This window comes from Carcharodon carcharias, chromosome 5, assembly GCF_017639515.1.
Source record: "Carcharodon carcharias isolate sCarCar2 chromosome 5, sCarCar2.pri, whole genome shotgun sequence".
Lineage (NCBI taxonomy): Eukaryota > Metazoa > Chordata > Chondrichthyes > Lamniformes > Lamnidae > Carcharodon > Carcharodon carcharias.
In genome coordinates this window covers 1,466,401-1,490,743 of record NC_054471.1, presented here as the reverse complement: position 1 = coordinate 1,490,743, position 24,343 = coordinate 1,466,401, and the positions used below count along the sequence as shown (strand labels likewise).

The 24,343-nt window shown below is 47.8% G+C and overlaps 1 protein-coding gene across 1 annotated transcript in view; it reads left to right on the top strand.

Moving 5' to 3' along the window:
• The window catches only part of LOC121278077 (calpain-2 catalytic subunit-like), a 310,699-nt gene that overhangs the window by 248,001 nt on the left and 38,355 nt on the right, over window positions 1-24,343 (top strand). Inside the window, exon 9 of the mRNA XM_041188134.1 lies at window positions 20,063-20,111. Coding sequence (XP_041044068.1) covers window positions 20,063-20,111 — 49 coding nt within the window. The remainder of the gene's footprint in view (window positions 1-20,062; window positions 20,112-24,343) is intronic.

Here is a 24,343-nt window from a genome sequence, read left to right as displayed (position 1 = left end):
CTCTCTCTCTGTAACTGTCTCTCTCTCTGTAACTGTCTCTCTCTCTGTAACTGTCTCTCTCTCTGTAACTGTCTCTCTCTCTGTAACTGTCTCTCTCTCTGTAACTGTCTCTCTCTCTCTGTAACTGTCTCTCTCTCTGTAACTGTCTCTCTCTCTGTAACTGTCTCTCTCTCTGTAACTGTCTCTCTCTCTCTGTAACTGTCTCTCTCTCTGTAACTGTCTCTCTCTCTGTAACTGTCTCTCTCTCTGTAACTGTCTCTCTCTCTCTGTAACTGTCTCTCTCTCTGTAACTGTCTCTCTCTCTGTAACTGTCTCTCTCTCTCTGTAACTGTCTCTCTCTCTGTAACTGTCTCTCTCTCTCTGTAACTGTCTCTCTCTCTGTAACTGTCTCTCTCTCTGTAACTGTCTCTCACTCTCTGTAACTGTCTCTCTCTCTGTAACTGTCTCTCTCTCTGTAACTGTCTCTCTCTCTGTAACTGTCTCTCTCTCTGTAACTGTCTCTCTCTCTCTGTAACTGTCTCTCTCTCTGTAACTGTCTCTCTCTCTCTGTAACTGTCTCTCTCTCTGTAACTGTCTCTCTCTCTCTGTAACTGTCTCTCTCTCTGTAACTGTCTCTCTCTCTCTGTAACTGTCTCTCTCTCTGTAACTGTCTCTCTCTCTGTAACTGTCTCTCTCTCTGTAACTGTCTCTCTCTCTGTAACTGTCTCTCTCTCTGTAACTGTCTCTCTCTCTGTAACTGTCTCTCTCTCTCTGTAACTGTCTCTCTCTCTGTAACTGTCTCTCTCTCTGTAACTGTCTCTCACTCTCTGTAACTGTCTCTCTCTCTGTAACTGTCTCTCTCTCTCTGTAACTGTCTCTCTCTCTCTGTAACTGTCTCTCTCTCTCTGTAACTGTCTCTCTCTCTGTAACTGTCTCTCTCTCTGTAACTGTCTCTCTCTCTGTAACTGTCTCTCTCTCTGTAACTGTCTCTCTCTCTGTAACTGTCTCTCTCTCTGTAACTGTCTCTCTCTCTGTAACTGTCTCTCTCTCTGTAACTGTCTCTCTCTCTGTAACTGTCTCTCTGTAACTGTCTCTCTCTCTGTAACTGTCTCTCTGTAACTGTCTCTCTCTCTCTGTAACTGTCTCTCTCTCTGTAACTGTCTCTCTCTCTGTAACTGTCTCTCTCTGTAACTGTCTCTCTCTCTGTAACTGTCTCTCTCTGTAACTGTCTCTCTCTCTCTGTAACTGTCTCTCTCTCTGTAACTGTCTCTCTCTCTGTCTCTCTCTCTCTGTAACTGTCTCTCTCTCTGTAACTGTCTCTCTCTCTGTAACTGTCTCTCACTCTCTGTAACTGTCTCTCTCTCTGTAACTGTCTCTCTCTCTGTAACTGTCTCTCTCTCTGTAACTGTCTCTCTCTCTGTAACTGTCTCTCTCTCTGTAACTGTCTCTCTCTCTGTAACTGTCTCTCACTCTGTAACTGTCTCTCTCTCTGTAACTGTCTCTCTCTCTCTGTAACTGTCTCTCTCTCTGTAACTGTCTCTCTCTCTGTAACTGTCTCTCTCTCTCTGTAACTGTCTCTCTCTCTGTAACTGTCTCTCTCTCTGTAACTGTCTCTCTCTCTCTGTAACTGTCTCTCTCTCTGTAACTGTCTCTCTCTCTGTAACTGTCTCTCTCTCTGTAACTGTCTCTCTCTCTGTAACTGTCTCTCTCTCTCTGTAACTGTCTCTCTCTCTCTGTAACTGTCTCTCTCTCTCTGTAACTGTCTCTCTCTCTGTAACTGTCTCTCTCTGTAACTGTCTCTCTCTCTGTAACTGTCTCTCTCTCTGTAACTGTCTCTCTCTCTCTGTAACTGTCTCTCTCTCTCTGTAACTGTCTCTCTCTCTCTGTAACTGTCTCTCTCTCTGTAACTGTCTCTCTCTCTGTAACTGTCTCTCTCTCTGTAACTGTCTCTCTCTCTGTAACTGTCTCTCTCTCTGTAACTGTCTCTCTCTCTCTGTAACTGTCTCTCTCTCTGTAACTGTCTCTCTCTCTGTAACTGTCTCTCTCTCTGTAACTGTCTCTCTCTCTCTGTAACTGTCTCTCTCTCTGTAACTGTCTCTCTCTCTGTAACTGTCTCTCTCTCTGTAACTGTCTCTCTCTCTGTAACTGTCTCTCTCTCTGTAACTGTCTCTCTCTCTGTAACTGTCTCTCTCTCTGTAACTGTCTCTCTCTCTCTGTAACTGTCTCTCTCTGTAACTGTCTCTCTCTCTGTAACTGTCTCTCTCTCTCTGTAACTGTCTCTCTCTGTAACTGTCTCTCTCTCTGTAACTGTCTCTCTCTCTCTGTAACTGTCTCTCTCTGTAACTGTCTCTCTCTCTGTAACTGTCTCTCTCTCTCTGTAACTGTCTCTCTCTCTGTAACTGTCTCTCTCTCTCTGTAACTGTCTCTCTGTAACTGTCTCTCTCTCTGTAACTGTCTCTCTCTCTCTGTAACTGTCTCTCTGTAACTGTCTCTCTCTCTGTAACTGTCTCTCTCTCTGTAACTGTCTCTCTCTCTGTAACTGTCTCTCACTCTGTAACTGTCTCTCTCTCTGTAACTGTCTCTCTCTCTGTAACTGTCTCTCTCTCTGTAACTGTCTCTCTCTCTGTAACTGTCTCTCTCTCTGTAACTGTCTCTCTCTCTGTAACTGTCTCTCTCTCTGTAACTGTCTCTCTCTCTGTAACTGTCTCTCTCTCTCTGTAACTGTCTCTCTCTCTGTAACTGTCTCTCTCTCTGTAACTGTCTCTCTCTCTGTAACTGTCTCTCTCTGTAACTGTCTCTCTCTCTCTGTAACTGTCTCTCTCTCTGTAACTGTCTCTCTCTCTGTAACTGTCTCTCTCTCTGTAACTGTCTCTCTCTCTGTAACTGTCTCTCTCTCTGTAACTGTCTCTCTCTCTGTAACTGTCTCTCTCTCTCTGTAACTGTCTCTCTCTCTGTAACTGTCTCTCTCTCTCTGTAACTGTCTCTCTCTCTGTAACTGTCTCTCTCTCTGTAACTGTCTCTCTCTCTCTGTAACTGTCTCTCTCTCTGTAACTGTCTCTCTCTCTCTGTAACTGTCTCTCTCTGTAACTGTCTCTCTCTCTGTAACTGTCTCTCTCTCTGTAACTGTCTCTCTCTCTGTAACTGTCTCTCTCTCTGTAACTGTCTCTCTCTCTCTGTAACTGTCTCTCTCTCTGTAACTGTCTCTCTCTCTGTAACTGTCTCTCTCTCTGTAACTGTCTCTCTCTCTCTGTAACTGTCTCTCTCTCTGTAACTGTCTCTCTCTCTGTAACTGTCTCTCTCTCTGTAACTGTCTCTCTCTCTCTGTAACTGTCTCTCTCTCTGTAACTGTCTCTCTCTCTGTAACTGTCTCTCTCTCTGTAACTGTCTCTCTCTCTGTAACTGTCTCTCTCTCTGTAACTGTCTCTCTCTCTGTAACTGTCTCTCTCTCTGTAACTGTCTCTCTCTCTGTAACTGTCTCTCTCTCTGTAACTGTCTCTCACTCTCTGTAACTGTCTCTCTCTCTGTAACTGTCTCTCTCTCTGTAACTGTCTCTCTCTCTGTAACTGTCTCTCTCTCTGTAACTGTCTCTCTCTCTGTAACTGTCTCTCTCTCTGTAACTGTCTCTCTCTCTGTAACTGTCTCTCTCTCTGTAACTGTCTCTCTCTCTGTAACTGTCTCTCTCTCTGTAACTGTCTCTCTCTCTGTAACTGTCTCTCTCTCTGTAACTGTCTCTCTCTCTCTGTAACTGTCTCTCTCTCTCTGTAACTGTCTCTCTCTCTCTGTAACTGTCTCTCTCTCTCTGTAACTGTCTCTCTCTCTCTGTAACTGTCTCTCTCTCTGTAACTGTCTCTCTCTCTCTGTAACTGTCTCTCTCTCTGTAACTGTCTCTCACTCTCTGTAACTGTCTCTCTCTCTGTAACTGTCTCTCTCTCTCTGTAACTGTCTCTCTCTCTCTGTAACTGTCTCTCTCTCTGTAACTGTCTCTCTCTCTGTAACTGTCTCTCTCTCTCTGTAACTGTCTCTCTCTCTGTAACTGTCTCTCTCTCTCTGTAACTGTCTCTCTCTCTGTAACTGTCTCTCTCTCTCTGTAACTGTCTCTCTCTCTGTAACTGTCTCTCTCTCTCTGTAACTGTCTCTCTCTCTGTAACTGTCTCTCTCTCTCTGTAACTGTCTCTCTCTCTCTGTAACTGTCTCTCTCTCTCTGTAACTGTCTCTCTCTCTCTGTAACTGTCTCTCTCTCTGTAACTGTCTCTCTCTCTCTGTAACTGTCTCTCTCTCTGTAACTGTCTCTCTCTCTCTGTAACTGTCTCTCTCTCTCTGTAACTGTCTCTCTCTCTCTGTAACTGTCTCTCTCTCTCTGTAACTGTCTCTCTCTCTGTAACTGTCTCTCTCTCTGTAACTGTCTCTCTCTCTCTGTAACTGTCTCTCTCTCTGTAACTGTCTCTCTCTCTGTAACTGTCTCTCTCTCTGTAACTGTCTCTCTCTCTGTAACTGTCTCTCTCTCTGTAACTGTCTCTCTCTCTCTGTAACTGTCTCTCTCTCTCTGTAACTGTCTCTCTCTCTGTAACTGTCTCTCTCTCTCTGTAACTGTCTCTCTCTCTGTAACTGTCTCTCTCTCTCTGTAACTGTCTCTCTCTCTGTAACTGTCTCTCTCTCTGTAACTGTCTCTCACTCTGTAACTGTCTCTCTCTCTGTAACTGTCTCTCTCTCTGTAACTGTCTCTCTCTCTCTGTAACTGTCTCTCTCTCTGTAACTGTCTCTCTCTCTGTAACTGTCTCTCTCTCTGTAACTGTCTCTCTCTCTGTAACTGTCTCTCTCTCTGTAACTGTCTCTCTCTCTGTAACTGTCTCTCTCTCTGTAACTGTCTCTCTCTCTCTGTAACTGTCTCTCTCTCTGTAACTGTCTCTCTCTCTGTAACTGTCTCTCTCTCTGTAACTGTCTCTCTCTCTGTAACTGTCTCTCTCTCTGTAACTGTCTCTCTCTCTGTAACTGTCTCTCTCTCTCTGTAACTGTCTCTCTCTCTGTAACTGTCTCTCTCTCTGTAACTGTCTCTCTCTCTCTGTAACTGTCTCTCTCTCTGTAACTGTCTCTCTCTCTCTGTAACTGTCTCTCTCTCTGTAACTGTCTCTCTCTCTCTGTAACTGTCTCTCTCTCTGTAACTGTCTCTCTCTCTGTAACTGTCTCTCTCTCTGTAACTGTCTCTCTCTCTGTAACTGTCTCTCTCTCTGTAACTGTCTCTCTCTCTGTAACTGTCTCTCTCTCTGTAACTGTCTCTCTCTCTCTGTAACTGTCTCTCTCTCTGTAACTGTCTCTCTCTCTCTGTAACTGTCTCTCTCTCTCTGTAACTGTCTCTCTCTCTGTAACTGTCTCTCTCTCTGTAACTGTCTCTCTCTCTGTAACTGTCTCTCTCTCTGTAACTGTCTCTCTCTCTGTAACTGTCTCTCTCTCTCTGTAACTGTCTCTCTCTCTGTAACTGTCTCTCTCTCTCTGTAACTGTCTCTCTCTCTGTAACTGTCTCTCTCTCTGTAACTGTCTCTCTCTCTCTGTAACTGTCTCTCTCTCTCTGTAACTGTCTCTCTCTCTCTGTAACTGTCTCTCTCTCTGTAACTGTCTCTCTCTCTGTAACTGTCTCTCTCTCTGTAACTGTCTCTCTCTCTGTAACTGTCTCTCTCTCTCTGTAACTGTCTCTCTCTCTGTAACTGTCTCTCTCTCTGTAACTGTCTCTCTCTCTGTAACTGTCTCTCTCTCTGTAACTGTCTCTCTCTCTCTGTAACTGTCTCTCTCTCTGTAACTGTCTCTCTCTCTGTAACTGTCTCTCTCTCTGTAACTGTCTCTCTCTCTGTAACTGTCTCTCTCTCTGTAACTGTCTCTCTCTCTGTAACTGTCTCTCTCTCTGTAACTGTCTCTCTCTCTGTAACTGTCTCTCTCTCTCTGTAACTGTCTCTCTCTCTGTAACTGTCTCTCACTCTCTGTAACTGTCTCTCTCTCTGTAACTGTCTCTCTCTCTGTAACTGTCTCTCTCTCTGTAACTGTCTCTCTCTCTGTAACTGTCTCTCTCTCTGTAACTGTCTCTCTCTCTGTAACTGTCTCTCACTCTCTGTAACTGTCTCTCTCTCTGTAACTGTCTCTCTCTGTAACTGTCTCTCTCTCTGTAACTGTCTCTCTCTCTGTAACTGTCTCTCTCTCTGTAACTGTCTCTCTCTCTCTGTAACTGTCTCTCTCTCTGTAACTGTCTCTCTCTCTGTAACTGTCTCTCTCTCTGTAACTGTCTCTCTCTCTGTAACTGTCTCTCTCTCTGTAACTGTCTCTCTCTCTGTAACTGTCTCTCTCTCTGTAACTGTCTCTCTCTCTGTAACTGTCTCTCTCTCTCTGTAACTGTCTCTCTCTCTCTGTAACTGTCTCTCTCTCTGTAACTGTCTCTCTCTCTGTAACTGTCTCTCTCTCTGTAACTGTCTCTCTCTCTGTAACTGTCTCTCTCTCTGTAACTGTCTCTCTCTCTCTGTAACTGTCTCTCACTCTCTGTAACTGTCTCTCTCTCTGTAACTGTCTCTCTCTCTGTAACTGTCTCTCTCTCTGTAACTGTCTCTCTCTCTGTAACTGTCTCTCTCTCTCTGTAACTGTCTCTCTCTCTCTGTAACTGTCTCTCTCTCTGTAACTGTCTCTCTCTCTGTAACTGTCTCACTCTCTGTAACTGTCTCTCTCTCTGTAACTGTCTCTCTCTCTGTAACTGTCTCTCTCTGTAACTGTCTCTCTCTCTGTAACTGTCTCTCTCTCTCTGTAACTGTCTCTCTCTCTGTAACTGTCTCTCTCTCTGTAACTGTCTCTCTCTCTCTGTAACTGTCTCTCTCTCTGTAACTGTCTCTCTCTCTGTAACTGTCTCTCTCTCTGTAACTGTCTCTCTCTCTCTGTAACTGTCTCTCTCTCTGTAACTGTCTCTCTCTCTCTGTAACTGTCTCTCTCTCTGTAACTGTCTCTCTCTCTCTGTAACTGTCTCTCTCTCTGTAACTGTCTCTCTCTCTCTGTAACTGTCTCTCTCTCTGTAACTGTCTCTCTCTCTCTGTAACTGTCTCTCTCTCTGTAACTGTCTCTCTCTCTGTAACTGTCTCTCTCTCTGTAACTGTCTCTCTCTCTGTAACTGTCTCTCTCTCTGTAACTGTCTCTCTCTCTGTAACTGTCTCTCTCTCTGTAACTGTCTCTCTCTCTGTAACTGTCTCTCTCTCTGTAACTGTCTCTCTCTCTCTGTAACTGTCTCTCTCTCTGTAACTGTCTCTCTCTCTGTAACTGTCTCTCTCTCTGTAACTGTCTCTCTCTCTCTGTAACTGTCTCTCTCTCTCTGTAACTGTCTCTCTCTCTGTAACTGTCTCTCTCTCTCTGTAACTGTCTCTCTCTCTCTGTAACTGTCTCTCTCTCTCTGTAACTGTCTCTCTCTCTGTAACTGTCTCTCTCTCTGTAACTGTCTCTCTCTCTGTAACTGTCTCTCTCTCTCTGTAACTGTCTCTCTCTCTCTGTAACTGTCTCTCTCTCTGTAACTGTCTCTCTCTCTGTAACTGTCTCTCTCTCTGTAACTGTCTCTCTCTCTGTAACTGTCTCTCTCTCTCTGTAACTGTCTCTCACTCTCTGTAACTGTCTCTCTCTCTGTAACTGTCTCTCTCTCTGTAACTGTCTCTCTCTCTGTAACTGTCTCTCACTCTCTGTAACTGTCTCTCTCTCTGTAACTGTCTCTCACTCTCTGTAACTGTCTCTCTCTCTGTAACTGTCTCTCTCTCTGTAACTGTCTCTCTCTCTGTAACTGTCTCTCACTCTCTGTAACTGTCTCTCTCTCTGTAACTGTCTCTCTCTCTCTGTAACTGTCTCTCTCTCTGTAACTGTCTCTCTCTCTGTAACTGTCTCTCTCTCTCTGTAACTGTCTCTCTCTCTGTAACTGTCTCTCTCTCTGTAACTGTCTCTCTCTCTGTAACTGTCTCTCTCTCTGTAACTGTCTCTCTCTCTGTAACTGTCTCTCTCTCTCTGTAACTGTCTCTCTCTCTGTAACTGTCTCTCTCTCTGTAACTGTCTCTCTCTCTGTAACTGTCTCTCTCTCTCTGTAACTGTCTCTCTCTGTAACTGTCTCTCTCTCTGTAACTGTCTCTCTCTGTAACTGTCTCTCTCTCTGTAACTGTCTCTCTCTCTGTAACTGTCTCTCTCTCTGTAACTGTCTCTCTCTCTCTGTAACTGTCTCTCTGTAACTGTCTCTCTCTCTCTGTAACTGTCTCTCTCTCTGTAACTGTCTCTCTCTCTGTAACTGTCTCTCTCTCTCTGTAACTGTCTCTCTGTAACTGTCTCTCTCTCTCTGTAACTGTCTCTCTCTCTGTAACTGTCTCTCTCTCTGTAACTGTCTCTCTCTCTGTAACTGTCTCTCTCTCTCTGTAACTGTCTCTCTCTCTGTAACTGTCTCTCTCTCTGTAACTGTCTCTCTCTCTGTAACTGTCTCTCTCTCTCTGTAACTGTCTCTCTCTCTGTAACTGTCTCTCTCTCTCTGTAACTGTCTCTCTCTCTCTGTAACTGTCTCTCTCTCTGTAACTGTCTCTCTCTCTCTGTAACTGTCTCTCTGTAACTGTCTCTCTCTCTGTAACTGTCTCTCTCTCTCTGTAACTGTCTCTCTCTCTGTAACTGTCTCTCTCTCTGTAACTGTCTCTCTGTAACTGTCTCTCTCTCTGTAACTGTCTCTCTCTCTCTGTAACTGTCTCTCTCTCTGTAACTGTCTCTCTCTCTCTGTAACTGTCTCTCTCTCTGTAACTGTCTCTCTCTCTGTAACTGTCTCTCTCTCTGTAACTGTCTCTCTCTCTGTAACTGTCTCTCTCTGTAACTGTCTCTCTCTCTGTAACTGTCTCTCTCTGTAACTGTCTCTCTCTGTAACTGTCTCTCTCTCTGTAACTGTCTCTCTCTCTGTAACTGTCTCTCTCTCTGTAACTGTCTCTCTCTCTCTGTAACTGTCTCTCTGTAACTGTCTCTCTCTCTCTGTAACTGTCTCTCTCTCTGTAACTGTCTCTCTCTCTGTAACTGTCTCTCTCTCTCTGTAACTGTCTCTCTCTGTAACTGTCTCTCTCTCTGTAACTGTCTCTCTCTCTGTAACTGTCTCTCTCTCTGTAACTGTCTCTCTCTCTCTGTAACTGTCTCTCTCTCTGTAACTGTCTCTCTCTCTGTAACTGTCTCTCTCTCTGTAACTGTCTCTCTCTCTGTAACTGTCTCTCACTCTGTAACTGTCTCTCTCTCTGTAACTGTCTCTCTCTCTGTAACTGTCTCTCTCTCTCTGTAACTGTCTCTCTCTCTGTAACTGTCTCTCTCTCTGTAACTGTCTCTCTCTCTCTGTAACTGTCTCTCTCTCTGTAACTGTCTCTCTCTCTGTAACTGTCTCTCTCTCTGTAACTGTCTCTCTCTCTCTGTAACTGTCTCTCTCTCTGTAACTGTCTCTCTCTCTGTAACTGTCTCTCTCTCTGTAACTGTCTCTCTCTCTGTAACTGTCTCTCTCTCTGTAACTGTCTCACTCTCTGTAACTGTCTCTCTCTCTGTAACTGTCTCTCTCTCTCTGTAACTGTCTCTCTCTCTGTAACTGTCTCTCTCTCTCTGTAACTGTCTCTCTCTCTGTAACTGTCTCTCTCTCTGTAACTGTCTCTCTCTGTAACTGTCTCTCTCTCTGTAACTGTCTCTCTCTGTAACTGTCTCTCTCTCTGTAACTGTCTCTCTCTGTAACTGTCTCTCTCTCTGTAACTGTCTCTCTCTCTGTAACTGTCTCTCTCTCTGTAACTGTCTCTCTCTCTGTAACTGTCTCTCTCTCTGTAACTGTCTCTCACTCTCTGTAACTGTCTCTCTCTGTAACTGTCTCTCTCTCTGTAACTGTCTCTCTCTCTGTAACTGTCTCTCTCTCTGTAACTGTCTCTCTCTCTGTAACTGTCTCTCACTCTCTGTAACTGTCTCTCTCTCTCTGTAACTGTCTCTCTCTCTGTAACTGTCTCTCTCTCTCTGTAACTGTCTCTCTCTCTGTAACTGTCTCTCTCTCTGTAACTGTCTCTCTCTCTGTAACTGTCTCTCTCTCTGTAACTGTCTCTCTCTCTGTAACTGTCTCTCTCTCTGTAACTGTCTCTCTCTCTCTGTAACTGTCTCTCACTCTCTGTAACTGTCTCTCTCTCTGTAACTGTCTCTCTCTCTGTAACTGTCTCTCTCTCTCTGTAACTGTCTCTCTCTCTGTAACTGTCTCTCTCTCTGTAACTGTCTCTCTCTCTGTAACTGTCTCTCTCTCTGTAACTGTCTCTCTCTCTGTAACTGTCTCTCTCTCTGTAACTGTCTCTCTCTCTCTGTAACTGTCTCTCTCTCTGTAACTGTCTCTCTCTCTCTGTAACTGTCTCTCTCTCTCTGTAACTGTCTCTCTCTGTAACTGTCTCTCTCTCTGTAACTGTCTCTCTCTCTCTGTAACTGTCTCTCTCTCTGTAACTGTCTCTCTCTCTGTAACTGTCTCACTCTCTGTAACTGTCTCTCTGTATATGTCTCTCTCACTCTCTGTAACTGTCTCTCTCTCTGTAACTGTCTCTCTCTCTGTAACTGTCTCTCTCTCTGTAACTGTCTCTCTCTGTAACTGTCTCTCTCTCTCTGTAACTGTCTCTCTCTCTCTGTAACTGTCTCTCTCTCTGTAACTGTCTCTCTCTCTGTAACTGTCTCTCTCTCTGTAACTGTCTCTCTCTCTCTGTAACTGTCTCTCTCTCTCTGTAACTGTCTCTCTCTCTGTAACTCTCTCTCTCTCTGTAACTGTCTCTCTCTCTGTAACTGTCTCTCTCTCTGTAACTGTCTCTCACTCTCTGTAACTGTCTCTCTCTCTCTGTAACTGTCTCTCTCTCTGTAACTGTCTCTCTCTCTGTAACTGTCTCTCTCTCTGTAACTGTCTCTCTCTCTGTAACTGTCTCTCTCTCTGTAACTGTCTCTCTGTAATTGTCTCTCTCTCTGTAACTGTCTCTCTCTCTGTAACTGTCTCTCTCTCTGTAACTGTCTCTCTCTCTGTAACTGTCTCTCTCTGTAACTGTGTCTCTCTCTCTGTAACTGTCTCTCTCTCTCTGTAACTGTCTCTCTCTCTGTAACTGTCTCTCTGTAACTGTCTCTCTCTCTGTAACTGTCTCTCACTCTCTGTAACTGTCTCTCTCTCTGTAATTGTCTCTCTCTCTCTGTAACTGTCTCTCTCTCTGTAATTGTCTCACTCTCTGTAACTGTCTCTCTCTCTGTAACTGTCTCTCTCTCTGTAACTGTCTCTCTCTCTGTAACTGTCTCTCACTCTGTAACTGTCTCTCACTCTGTAACTGAGCTCCTCTCTCTCTGTAACTGAGCTCCTCTCTCTCTCTCTGTAACTGTCTCTCTCTCTGTAACTGTCTCTCTCTCTGTAACTGTCTCACTCTCTGTAACTGTCTCTCTCTGTAACTGTCTCTCTCTCTCTGTAACTGTCTCACTCTCTGTAACTGTCTCTCTCTCTGTAACTGTCTCTCTCTCTGTAACTGTCTCTCTCTCTGTAACTGTCTTTCTCTCTGTAACTGTCTCTCTCTCTGTAACTGTCTCTCTCTCTGTAACTGTCTCTCTCTCTGTAACTGTCTCTCTCTCTGTAACTGTCTCTCTCTCTGTAACTGTCTCACTCTCTGTAACTGTCTCACTCTCTGTAACTGTCTCTCTCTCTGTAACTGTCTCTCTCTCTGTAACTGTCTCTCTCTCTGTAACTGTCTCTCTCTCTGTAACTGTCTCACTCTCTGTAACTGTCTCTCTCTCTGTAACTGTCTCTCTGTAACTGTCTCTCTCTCTGTAACTGTCTCACTCTCTGTAACTGTCTCTCTCTCTGTAACTGTCTCTCTCTCTGTAACTGTCTCACTCTGTAACTGTCTCTCTCTCTGTAACTGTCTCACTCTGTAACTGTCTCTCTCTCTGTAACTGTCTCTCTCTCTGTAACTGTCTCTCTCTCTGTAACTGTCTCTCTCTCTGTAACTGTCTCTCTCTCTGTAACTGTCTCTCTCTCTGTAACTGTCTCTCTCTCTGTAACTGTCTCTCTCTCTGTAACTGTCTCTCACTCTCTGTAACTGTCTCTTTCTCTCTGTAATTGTCTCTCACTCTGTAACTGTCTCTCTCTCTGTAACTGTCTCTCTCTCTGTAACTGTCTCTCTCTCTCTGTAACTGTCTCTCTCTCTGTAATTGTCTCTCTCCTCTGTAACTGTCTCTCTCTCTGTAACTGTCTCCTCTCTCTCGTAATTGTCTCTCTCTCTGTAACTGTTCTCTCTCTCTGTAACTGTCTCTCTCTCTGTAACTGTCTCTCTCTCTCGTAACTGTCTCTCTCTCTCTGTAACTGAGCTCCTCTCTCTCTCTCTGTAACTGAGCTCCTCTCTCTCTCTCTCTCTGTAACTGAGCTCCTCTCTCTCTCTGTAACTGTCTCTCTCTCTGTACTGTCCTCCTCTGTAAACTGTCTCTCTCTCTGTAACAGTCTCTCTCTCTGTAACTGTCTCACTCTCTGTAACTGTCTCTCTCTCTGTAACTGTCTCTCTCTCTGTAATTTTCTCTCTCTCTGTAACTTTCTCTATCTCTGTAACTGTCTCTCACTCTCTAACTGTCTCTCTCTCTCTGTAACTGTCTCTCTCTCTCTGTAACTGTCTCTCTCTCTCTGTAACTGTCTCTCTCTCTGTAACTGTCTCTCTCTCTGTAACTGTCTCTCTCTCTGTAACTGTCTCTCTCTCTGTAACTGTCTCTCCTCTCTGTAACGTCTCTCTCTCTGTAACTGTCTCTCTCTCTGTAACTGTCTCTCTCTCTGTAACTGTCTCTCCTCTCTGTAACTGTCTCTCTCTCTGTAACTGTCTCTCTCTCTGTAACTGTCTCTCTCTCTGTAACTGTCTCTCTCTCTGTAATTGTCTCTCTCTCTCTGTAACTGTCTCTCACTCTCTGTAACCGTCTCTCTCTCTGTAACTGTCTCTCTCTCTGTAACTGTCTCTCTCTCTGTAACTGTCTCTCACTCTCTGTAACTGCCTCACTCTCTGTAACTGTCTCTCTCTCTGTAACTGTCTCTCTCTCTGTAACTGTCTCTCTCTCTGTAACTGTCTCTCTCTCTGTAACTGTCTCTCTCTCTGTAACTGTCTCTCTCTGTAACTGTCTCTCTCTCTGTAACTGTCTCTCTCTGTAACTGTCTCTCTCTCTGTAACTGTCTCTCTCTCTGTAACTGTCTCTCTCTCTGTAACTGTCTCTCACTCTGTAACTGTCTCTCTCTCTGTAACTGTCTCTCTCTCTGTAACTGTCTCTCACTCTCTGTAACTGTCTCTCTCTGTAACTGTCTCTCTCTCTGTAACTGTCTCTCTCTCTGTAACTGTCTCTCTCTCTGTAACTGTCTCTCTCTGTAACTGTCTCTCTCTCTGTAACTGTCTCTCTCTGTAACTGTCTCTCTCTCTGTAACTGTCTCTCTCTGTAACTGTCTCTCTCTCTGTAACTGTCTCTCTCTCTCTGTAACTGTCTCTCTCTCTGTAACTGTCTCTCTCTCTGTAACTGTCTCTCTCTGTAACTGTCTCTCTCTCTGTAACTGTCTCTCTCTCTCTGTAACTGTCTCTCTCTCTGTAACTGTCTCTCTCTCTCTGTAACTGTCTCTCTCTCTGTAACTGTCTCTCTCTCTGTAACTGTCTCTCACTCTCTGTAACTGTCTCTCTCTGTAACTGTCTCTCTCTCTGTAACTGTCTCTCACTCTCTGTAACTGTCTCTCTCTCTGTAACTGTCTCTCTCTCTGTAACTGTCTCTCTCTCTGTAACTGTCTCTCTCTCTCTGTAACTGTCTCTCTCTCTGTAACTGTCTCTCTCTCTGTAACTGTCTCTCCCTCTCTGTAACTGTCTCTCTCTCTGTAACTGTCTCTCTCTCTGTAACTGTCTCTCACTCTCTGTAACTGTCTCTCTCTCTCTGTAACTGTCTCTCTCTCTCTGTAACTGTCTCTCTCTCTGTAACTGTCTCTCTCTCTGTAACTGTCTCTCACTCTCTGTAACTGTCTCTCTCTCTGTAACTGTCTCTCTCTGTAACTGTCTCTCTCTCTGTAACTGTCTCTCTCTGTAACTGTCTCTCACTCTCTGTAACTGTCTCTCTCTGTAACTGTCTCTCTCTCTGTAACTGTCTCTCACTCTCTGTAACTGTCTCTCTCTGTAACTGTCTCTCTCTCTGTAACTGTCTCTCTCTCTGTAACTGTCTCTCTCTCTGTAACTGTCTCTCTCTCTCTGTAACTGTCTCTCTCTCTGTAACTGTCTCTCTCTCTGTAACTGTCTCTCTCTCTGTAACTGTCTCTCACTCTCTGTAACTGTCTCTCTCTGTAACTGTCTCTCTCTCTGTAACTGTCTCTCACTCTCTGTAACTGTCTCTCTCTCTGTAACTGTCTCTCTGTAAATGTCTCTCTCTCTGTAACTGTCTCTCACTCTCTGTAACTGTCTCTCACTCTGTAACTGTCTCTCTGTAACTGTCTCTCTCTCTCTGTAACTGTCTCTCTCTCTGTAACTGTCTCTCACTCTCTGTAACTGTCTCTCTCTGTAACTGTCTCTCTCTGTAACTGTCTCTCTCTGTAACTGTCTCTCTCTCTGTAACTGTCTCTCTGTAACTGTCTCTCTCTCTGTAACTGTCTCTCTCTGTAACTGTCTCTCTCTCTGTAACTGTCTCTCTGTAACTGTCTCTCTCTCTGTAACTGACTCTCTCTCTGTAACTGTCTCTCTCTCTGTAACTGTCTCTCTCTCTGTAACTGTCTCTCACTCTCTGTAACTGTCTCTCTCTGTAACTGTCTCTCTCTGTAACTGTCTCTCTCTCTGTAACTGTCTCTCTCTGTAACTGTCTCTCTCTCTGTAACTGTCTCTCTCTGTAACTGTCTCTCTCTCTGTAACTGTCTCTCTCTCTGTAACTGTCTCTCTCTCTGTAACTGTCTCTCTCTCTGTAACTGTCTCTCACTCTCTGTAACTGTCTCTCTCTGTAACTGTCTCTCTCTCTGTAACTGTCTCTCTCTCTGTAACTGTCTCTCTCTCTGTAACTGTCTCTCTCTGTAACTGTCTCTCTCTCTGTAACTGTCTCTCTCTCTGTAACTGTCTCTCTCTGTAACTGTCTCTCTCTCTGTAACTGTCTCTCTCTCTGTAACTGTCTCTCTCTCTGTAACTGTCTCTCTCTCTGTAACTGTCTCTCTCTCTCTGTAACTGTCTCTCTCTCTGTAACTGTCTCTCTCTCTGTAACTGTCTCTCTCTCTCTGTAACTGTCTCTCTCTCTGTAACTGTCTCTCTCTCTGTAACTGTCTCTCTCTCTCTGTAACTGTCTCTCTCTCTCTGTAACTGTCTCTCTCTCTGTAACTGTCTCTCTCTCTGTAACTGTCTCTCTCTCTGTAACTGTCTCTCTCTCTGTAACTGTCTCTCTCTCTCTGTAACTGTCTCTCTCTCTGTAACTGTCTCTCTCTCTGTAACTGTCTCTCTCTGTAACTGTCTCTCTCTCTGTAACTGTCTCTCTCTCTGTAACTGTCTCTCTCTCTGTAACTGTCTCTCACTCTCTGTAACTGTCTCTCTCTCTGTAACTGTCTCTCACTCTCTGTAACTGTCTCTCACTCTCTGTAACTGTCTCTCTCTCTGTAACTGTCTCTCTCTCTCTGTAACTGTCTCTCACTCTCTGTAACTGTCTCTCTCTCTGTAACTGTCTCTCTCTCTCTGTAACTGTCTCTCACTCTCTGTAACTGTCTCTCACTCTCTGTAACTGTCTCTCTCTCTGTAACTGTCTCTCACTCTCTGTAACTGTCTCTCTCTCTGTAACTGTCTCTCTCTCTGTAACTGTCTCTCTCTCTGTAACTGTCTCTCTCTCTCTGTAACTGTCTCTCTCTCTGTAACTGTCTCTCTCTCTCTGTAACTGTCTCTCACTCTCTGTAACTGTCTCTCTCTCTGTAACTGTCTCTCACTCTCTGTAACTGTCTCTCTCTCTGTAACTGTCTCTCTCTCTGTAACTGTCTCTCTCTCTGTAACTGTCTCTCTCTCTCTGTAACTGTCTCTCTCTCTGTAACTGTCTCTCACTCTCTGTAACTGTCTCTCTCTCTGTAACTGTCTCTCTCTCTCTGTAACTGTCTCTCTCTCTGTAACTGTCTCTCACTCTCTGTAACTGTCTCTCACTCTCTGTAACTGTCTCTCTCTGTAACTGTCTCACTCTCTGTAACTGTCTCTCTCTCTGTAACTGTCTCTCTCTCTGTAACTGTCTCTCACTCTCTGTAACTGTCTCTCACTCTCTGTAACTGTCTCTCTCTGTAACTGTCTCTCTCTCTGTAACTGTCTCTCTCTCTGTAACTGTCTCTCTCTCTGTAACTGTCTCTCTCTCTGTAACTGTCTCTCTCTCTCTGTAACTGTCTCTCACTCTCTGTAACTGTCTCTCTCTCTGTAACTGTCTCTCTCTCTCTGTAACTGTCTCTCTCTCTGTAACTGTCTCTCTCTCTCTGTAACTGTCTCTCACTCTCTGTAACTGTCTCTCTCTGTAACTGTCTCTCTCTCTCTGTAACTGTCTCTCTCTCTCTGTAACTGTCTCTCTCTCTGTAACTGTCTCTCTCTCTGTAACTGTCTCTCTCTCTCTGTAACTGTCTCTCTCTGTAACTGTCTCTCTCTCTGTAACTGTCTCTCTCTCTCTGTAACTGTCTCTCTCTCTGTAACTGTCTCTCTCTCTGTAACTGTCTCTCTCTCTGTAACTGTCTCTCTCTCTGTAACTGTCTCTCTCTCTCTGTAACTGTCTCTCTCTCTGTAACTGTCTCTCTCTCTGTAACTGTCTCTCTCTCTGTAACTGTCTCTCTCTCTGTAACTGTCTCTCTCTCTGTAACTGTCTCTCTCTCTCTGTAACTGTCTCTCTCTCTGTAACTGTCTCTCTCTCTGTAACTGTCTCTCTCTCTCTGTAACTGTCTCTCTCTCTCTGTAACTGTCTCTCTCTCTGTAACTGTCTCTCTCTCTGTAACTGTCTCTCTCTCTCTGTAACTGTCTCTCTCTCTGTAACTGTCTCTCTCTCTCTGTAACTGTCTCTCTCTCTCTGTAACTGTCTCTCTCTCTGTAACTGTCTCTCTCTCTGTAACTGTCTCTCTCTCTGTAACTGTCTCTCTCTCTGTAACTGTCTCTCACTCTCTGTAACTGTCTCTCTCTCTCTGTAACTGTCTCTCTCTCTGTAACTGTCTCTCTCTCTGTAACTGTCTCTCTCTCTCTGTAACTGTCTCTCTCTCTGTAACTGTCTCTCTCTCTGTAACTGTCTCTCTCTCTGTAACTGTCTCTCTCTCTCTGTAACTGTCTCTCTCTCTGTAACTGTCTCTCTCTCTCTGTAACTGTCTCTCTCTGTAACTGTCTCTCTCTCTGTAACTGTCTCTCTCTCTGTAACTGTCTCTCTCTCTGTAACTGTCTCTCTCTGTAACTGTCTCTCTCTCTGTAACTGTCTCTCTCTGTAACTGTCTCTCTCTCTGTAACTGTCTCTCTCTGTAACTGTCTCTCTCTCTGTAACTGTCTCTCTCTCTGTAACTGTCTCTCTCTCTGTAACTGTCTCTCTCTCTGTAACTGTCTCTCTCTGTAACTGTCTCTCTCTCTGTAACTGTCTCTCTCTCTGTAACTGTCTCTCTCTCTGTAACTGTCTCTCTCTCTGTAACTGTCTCTCTCTCTGTAACTGTCTCTCTCTCTGTAACTGTCTCTCTCTCTGTAACTGTCTCTCTCTCTGTAACTGTCTCTCTCTCTGTAACTGTCTCTCTCTCTGTAACTGTCTCTCTCTCTGTAACTGTCTCTCTCTCTGTAACTGTCTCTCTCTCTGTAACTGTCTCTCACTCTCTGTAACTGTCTCTCTCTCTGTAACTGTCTCTCTCTCTGTAACTGTCTCTCTCTCTGTAACTGTCTCTCTCTCTCTGTAACTGTCTCTCTCTCTGTAACTGTCTCTCTCTCTGTAACTGTCTCTCTCTGTAACTGTCTCTCTCTCTCTGTAACTGTCTCTCTCTCTGTAACTGTCTCTCTCTCTGTAACTGTCTCTCTCTCTGTAACTGTCTCTCTCTCTGTAACTGTCTCTCTCTGTAACTGTCTCTCTCTCTGTAACTGTCTCTCTCTCTGTAACTGTCTCTCTCTCTGTAACTGTCTCTCTCTGTAACTGTCTCTCTCTCTGTAACTGTCTCTCTCTCTGTAACTGTCTCTCTCTCTGTAACTGTCTCTCTCTCTGTAACTGTCTCTCTCTCTGTAACTGTCTCTCTCTCTGTAACTGTCTCTCTCTCTGTAACTGTCTCTCTCTGTAACTGTCTCTCACTCTCTGTAACTGTCTCTCACTCTCTGTAACTGTCTCTCTCTCTCTGTAACTGTCTCTCTCTCTGTAACTGTCTCTCTCTCTGTAACTGTCTCTCACTCTGTAACTGTCTCTCTCTCTGTAACTGTCTCTCTCTCTGTAACTGTCTCTCTCTCTGTAACTGTCTCTGTAACTGTCTCTCACTCTCTGTAACTGTCTCTCTCTCTGTAACTGTCTCTCTCTCTGTAACTGTCTCTCTCTCTGTAACTGTCTCTCACTCTCTCTGTAACCGTCTCTCTCTCTGTAACTGTCTCTCTCTCTGTAATTGTCTCTCTCTCTGTAACTGTCTCTCTCTCTGTAAATGTCTCTCTCTGTAACTGTCTCTTACTCTCTGTAACTGTCTCTCACTGTCTGTAACTGTCTCTCTCTCTCTGTAAATGTCTCTCTCTGTAACTGTCTCTCACTCTCTGTAACTGTCTCACTCTCTGTAACTGTCTCTCTCTCTGTAACTGTCTCTCGCTCTCTGTAACGGTCTCTCACTGTCTGTAACTGTCTCTCTCTCTGTAACTGTCTCTCTCTCTGTAACTGTCTCTCTCTCTGTAATTGTCTCTCTCTCTCTGTAACTGTCTCTCGCTCTGTAACTGTCTCTCACTCTGTAACTGTCTCTCACTCTCTGTAACTTTCTCTCTCTCTGTAACTGTCTCTCACTCTGTAATTGTCTCTCTCTCTGTAACTGTCTCTATCTCTGTAACTGTCTCTCACTCTCTGTAACTTTCTCTCTCTCTGTAACTGTCTCTCACTCTGTAATTGTCTCTCTCTCTGTAACTGTCTCTCTCTCTGTAACTGTCTCTCGCTCTGTAACTGTCTCTCACTCTGTAACTGTCTCTCACTCTCTGTAACTTTCTCTCTCTCTGTAACTGTCTCTCTCTCTGTAACTGTCTCTCGCTCTGTAACTGTCTCTCTCTCTGTAACTGTCTCTCACTCTGTAACTGTCTCTCACTCTCTGTAACTTTCTCTCTTCTGTAACTGTCTCTCTCTCTGTAACTGTCTCTCGCTCTGTAACTGTCTCTCACTCTGTAACTGTCTCTCACTCTCTGTAACTTTCTCTCTCTCTGTAACTGTCTCTCTCTCTGTAACTGTCTCTCACTCTCTGTAACTTTCTCTCTCTCTGTAACAGTCTCTCTCTCTGTAACTCTCTCTCTCTCTGTAACTGTCTCACTCTCTGTAACTTTCTCTCTCTCTGTAATTGTCTCTCTCTCTGTAACTGTCTCTCTCTCTGTAACTGTCTCTATCTCTGTAACTGTCTCTCACTCTCTAACTGTCTCTCTCCCTCTCTCTAATTGTCTTTTTCCCCAACTGTTTCCCTCTCTGTAATTGTTCTCTCCTCCTCTCTCTCACCTGCTCTCTCTTGCCTCTCCCTCTCTCTCCCTTTGTCTTTCTTTCTCTCACTCTCCCTCCCTCTCTCTATTTTCCCCCTCCATCTTTCTCTAATTGTCTCTCTCCTTCTCTCTGTTTCTCTCCCTCTCTCTCTCTCACCCTCTCTAACTCTTTCTCCCTCTCACTCTGTCTCTCTAATTGTCTGTCCCTCTTTCGCTAACTCTCTCTCTCTCTAACTGTCTCTCTGTGCTCTCTCTATCGCTGGAACTCACTCCCCTGTTCTTCTCTCAGTCTCTGCCTAACTCTCTCTCTCTGTTTCTCTCTCCTGCTGCCCTCTCTCTGTAACTATCCCTCACTCTCTATTCTCTCTCTCACTCACTATCACAGGGTTGAGTGTAGGGACAATTGTCCAGCCACGTTATTCACCAGTTGTTTATGTGCTTTCTCTTCACAGACCCCTGGATGTCGACGAGATTAAGGCCACATTTGATGAGGAGGTAACAGTGTTTTCCATCTTCCCCCTCTTCCCTCATCTGCTGTCTTCCTTCACAACACTCCCCCGTCTACACTCCCTCACTCCCAAGTCTACCCTCCCTCACTCCCTGTCTACCCTCCCTCACTCCCTGTCCACCCTCCCTCACTCCCTCATCTACCCTCCCTCACTCCCCCATCTACCCTCCCTCACTCCCCGTCTACCCTCCCTCACTCCCCATCTACCCGCCCTCACTCCCCATCTACCCTCCCTCACTCCCCCGTCTACCCTCCCTCACTGCCCCATCTACCCTCCCTCACTCCCCATCTACCCTCCCTCACTCCCCATCTACCCTCCCTCACTCCCCCATCTACCCTCCCTCACTCCCCCATCTACCCTCCCTCACTCCCCATCTACCCTCCCTCACTGCCCCATCTACCCTCCCTCACTCCCCAACTACCCTCCCTCACTCCCCATCTACCCTCGCTCACTCACCCATCTACCCTCCCTCACTGCCCCATCTACCCTCCCTCACTCCCCCATCTACCCTCCCTCACTCCCCGTCTACCCTCCCTCACTGCCCATCTACCCTCCCTCACTGCCCCATCTACCCTCCCTCACTCCCCCATCTACCCTCCCTCACTCCTCATCTACCCTCCCTCACTGCCCTGTCTACCCTCCCTCACTGCCCTGTCTACCCTCCCTCACTCCCCCATTTTCGCTCCCTCACTGCCCTGTCTACCCTCCCTCACTCCTCTGTCTACCCTCCCTCACTGCCCCGTCTACCCTCCCTCACTCCCCTGTCTACCCTCCCTCACTCCCCATCTACCCTCCCTCACTCCCCATCTACCCTCCCTCACTCCCCTGTCTACCCTCCCTCACTCCCCATCTACCCTCCCTCACTCCCCATCTACCCTCCCTCACTCCCAGTCTACCCTCCCTCACTCCCCCATCTACCCTCCCTCACTCCCCATCTACCCTCCCTCACTGCCCCGTCTACCCTCCCTCACTGCCCTGTCTACCCTCCCTCACTCCCTGTCTACCCTCCCTCACTCCCCCATCTACCCTCCCTCACTCCCTGTCTACCCTCCCTCACTGCCCCATCTACCCTCCCTCACTCCCCCATCTACCCTCCCTCACTCCCCATCTACCCTCCCTCACTCCCCATCTACCCTCCCTCACTGCCCCATCTACCCTCCCTCACTCCCCATCTACCCTCCCTCACTCCCCTGTCTACCCTCCCTCACTCCCCATCTACCCTCCCTCACTCCCCATCTACCCTCCCTCACTCCCCGTCTACCCTCCCTCACTCCCCATCTACCCTCCCTCACTCCCCTGTCTACCCTCCCTCACTCCCCATCTACCCTCCCTCACTCCCCCATCTACCCTCCCTCACTCCCCGTCTGCATTCCCTCACTCCCCATCTACCCTCCCTCACTCCCCATCTTCCCTCCCTCACTGCCCCATCTACCCTCCCTCACTCCACATCTACCCTCCCTCACTGCCCCATCTACCCTCCCTCACTGCCCCATCTACCCTCCCTCACTCCCCATCTACCCTCCCTCACTCCCCTGTCTACCCTCCCTCACTCCCCATCTACCCTCCCTCACTCCCCCATCTACCCTCCCTCACTCCCCATCTACCCTCCCTCACTCCCCATCTACCCTCCCTCACTCCCCATCTACCCTCCCTCACTCCCCAGTCTACCCTCCCTCACTCCCCAGTCTACCCTCCCTCACTCCCCCATCTACCCTCCCTCACTCCCCATCTACCCTCCCTCACTCCCCCATCTACCCTCCCTCACTCCCCATCTACCCTCCCTCACTCCCCCATCTACCCTCCCTCACTGCCCCATCTACCCTCCCTCACTCCCAGTCTACCCTCCCTCACTCCCCGTCTACCCTCCCTCACTCCCCATCTACCCTCCCTCACTCCCCTGTCTACCCTCCCTCACTCCCCATCTACCCTCCCTCACTCCCCATCTACCCTCCCTCACTGCCCCATCTACCCTCCCTCACTCCCCTGTCTACCCTCCCTCACTCCCCATCTACCCTCCCTCACTGCCCCATCTACCCTCCCTCACTCCCCTTCTACCCTCCCTCACTCCCCAGTCTACCCTCCCTCACTCCCCATCTACCCTCCCTCACTCCCCATCTACCCTCCCTCACTCCCCATCTACCCTCCCTCACTCCCCATCTACCCTCCCTCACTGCCCCATCTACCCTCCCTCACTCCCCATCTACCCTCCCTCACTCCCCCATCTACCCTCCCTCACTCCCCGTCTACCCTCCCTCACTCCCCATCTACCCTCCCTCACTCCCCATCTACCCTCCCTCACTCCCCCATCTACCCTCCCTCACTCCCCATCTACCCTCCCTCACTCCCCCATCTACCCTCCCTCACTCCCCATCTACCCTCCCTCACTGCCCTGTCTACCCTCCCTCACTCCCCGTCTACCCTCCCTCACTCCCCATCTACCCTCCCTCACTCCCTGTCTACCCTCCCTCACTGCCCCATCTACCCTCCCTCACTGCCCCATCTACCCTCCCTCACTGCCCCATCTACCCTCCCTCACTGCCCCATCTACCCTCCCTCACTCCCCTGTCTACCCTCCCTCACTGCCCCATCTACCCTCCCTCACTCCCCTGTCTACCCTCCCTCACTCCCCATCTACCCTCCCTCACTCCCCATCTACCCTCCCTCACTCCCCGTCTACCCTCCCTCACTCCCCATCTACCCTCCCTCACTCCCCATCTACCCTCCCTCACTCCCCATCTACCCTCCCTCACTCCCCATCTACCCTCCCTCACTGCCCCGTCTTCCCTCCCTCACTCCCCATCTACCCTCCCTCACTCCCTGTCTACCCTCCCTCACTCCCTGTCTACCCTCCCTCACTCCCCGTCTACCCTCCCTCACTCCCCATCTACCCACCCTCACTGCCCCATCTACCCTCCCTCACTCCCCGTCTACCCTCCCTCACTGCCCATCTAGCCTCCCTCACTCCCCATCTACCCTCCCTCACTCCCCATCTACCCTCCCTCACTCCCTGTCTACCCTCCCTCATTCCCCATCTACCCTCCCTCACTCCCCATCTACACTCCCTCACTCCCCTGTCTACCCTCCCTCACTCCCCCTCTACCCTCCCTCACTGCCCCATCTACCCTCCCTCACTCCCCGTCTACCCTCCCTCACTCCCTGTCTTTCCTCCCTCACTCCCCCATCTACCCTCCCTCACTCACCCATCTACCCTCCCTCACTCCCCATCTACCCTCCCTCACTGCCCCATCTACCCTCCCTCACTGCCCCGTCTACCCTCCCTCACTCCCCATCTACCCTCCCTCACTGCCCTGTCTACCCTCCCTCACTCCCCATCTACCCTCCCTCACTGCCCCATCTACCCTCCCTCACTGCCCTGTCTACCCTCCCTCACTGCCCCATCTACCCTCCCTCACTCCCCTGTCTACCCTCCCTCACTGCCCCATCTACCCTCCCTCACTCCCCATCTACCCTCCCTCACTCCCCATCTACCCTCCCTCACTCCCCCATCTACCCTCCCTCACTCCCCATCTACCCTCCCTCACTCCCCATCTACCCTCCCTCACTCCCCCATCTACCCTCCCTCACTCCCCTGTCTACCCTCCCTCACTGCCCCATCTACCCTCCCTCACTGCCCCATCTACCCTCCCTCACTGCCCCGTCTACCCTCCCTCACTCCCCCATCTACCCTCCCTCACTGCCCTGTCTACCCTCCCTCACTCCCCATCTACCCTCCCTCACTGCCCCATCTACCCTCCCTCACTGCCCTGTCTACCCTCCCTCACTGCCCATCTACCCTCCCTCACTCCCCTGTCTACCCTCCCTCACTGCCCCATCTACCCTCCCTCACTCCCCATCTACCCTCCCTCACTCCCCATCTACCCTCCCTCACTCCCCCATCTACCCTCCCTCACTCCCCATCTACCCTCCCTCACTCCCCATCTACCCTCCCTCACTCCCCATCTACCCTCCCTCACTCCCTGTCTACCCTCCCTCACTGCCCCATCTACCCTCCCTCACTGCCCTGTCTACCCTCCCTCACTCCCCCATCTACCCTCCCTCACTCTCCTGTCTACCCTCCCTCACTGCCCTGTCTACCCTCCCTCACTCCCCCATCTACCCTCCCTCACTGCCCCGTCTACCCTCCCTCACTGCCCCATCTACCCTCCCTCACTCCCCCATCTACCCTCCCTCACTGCCCCATCTACCCTCCCTCACTGCCCCATC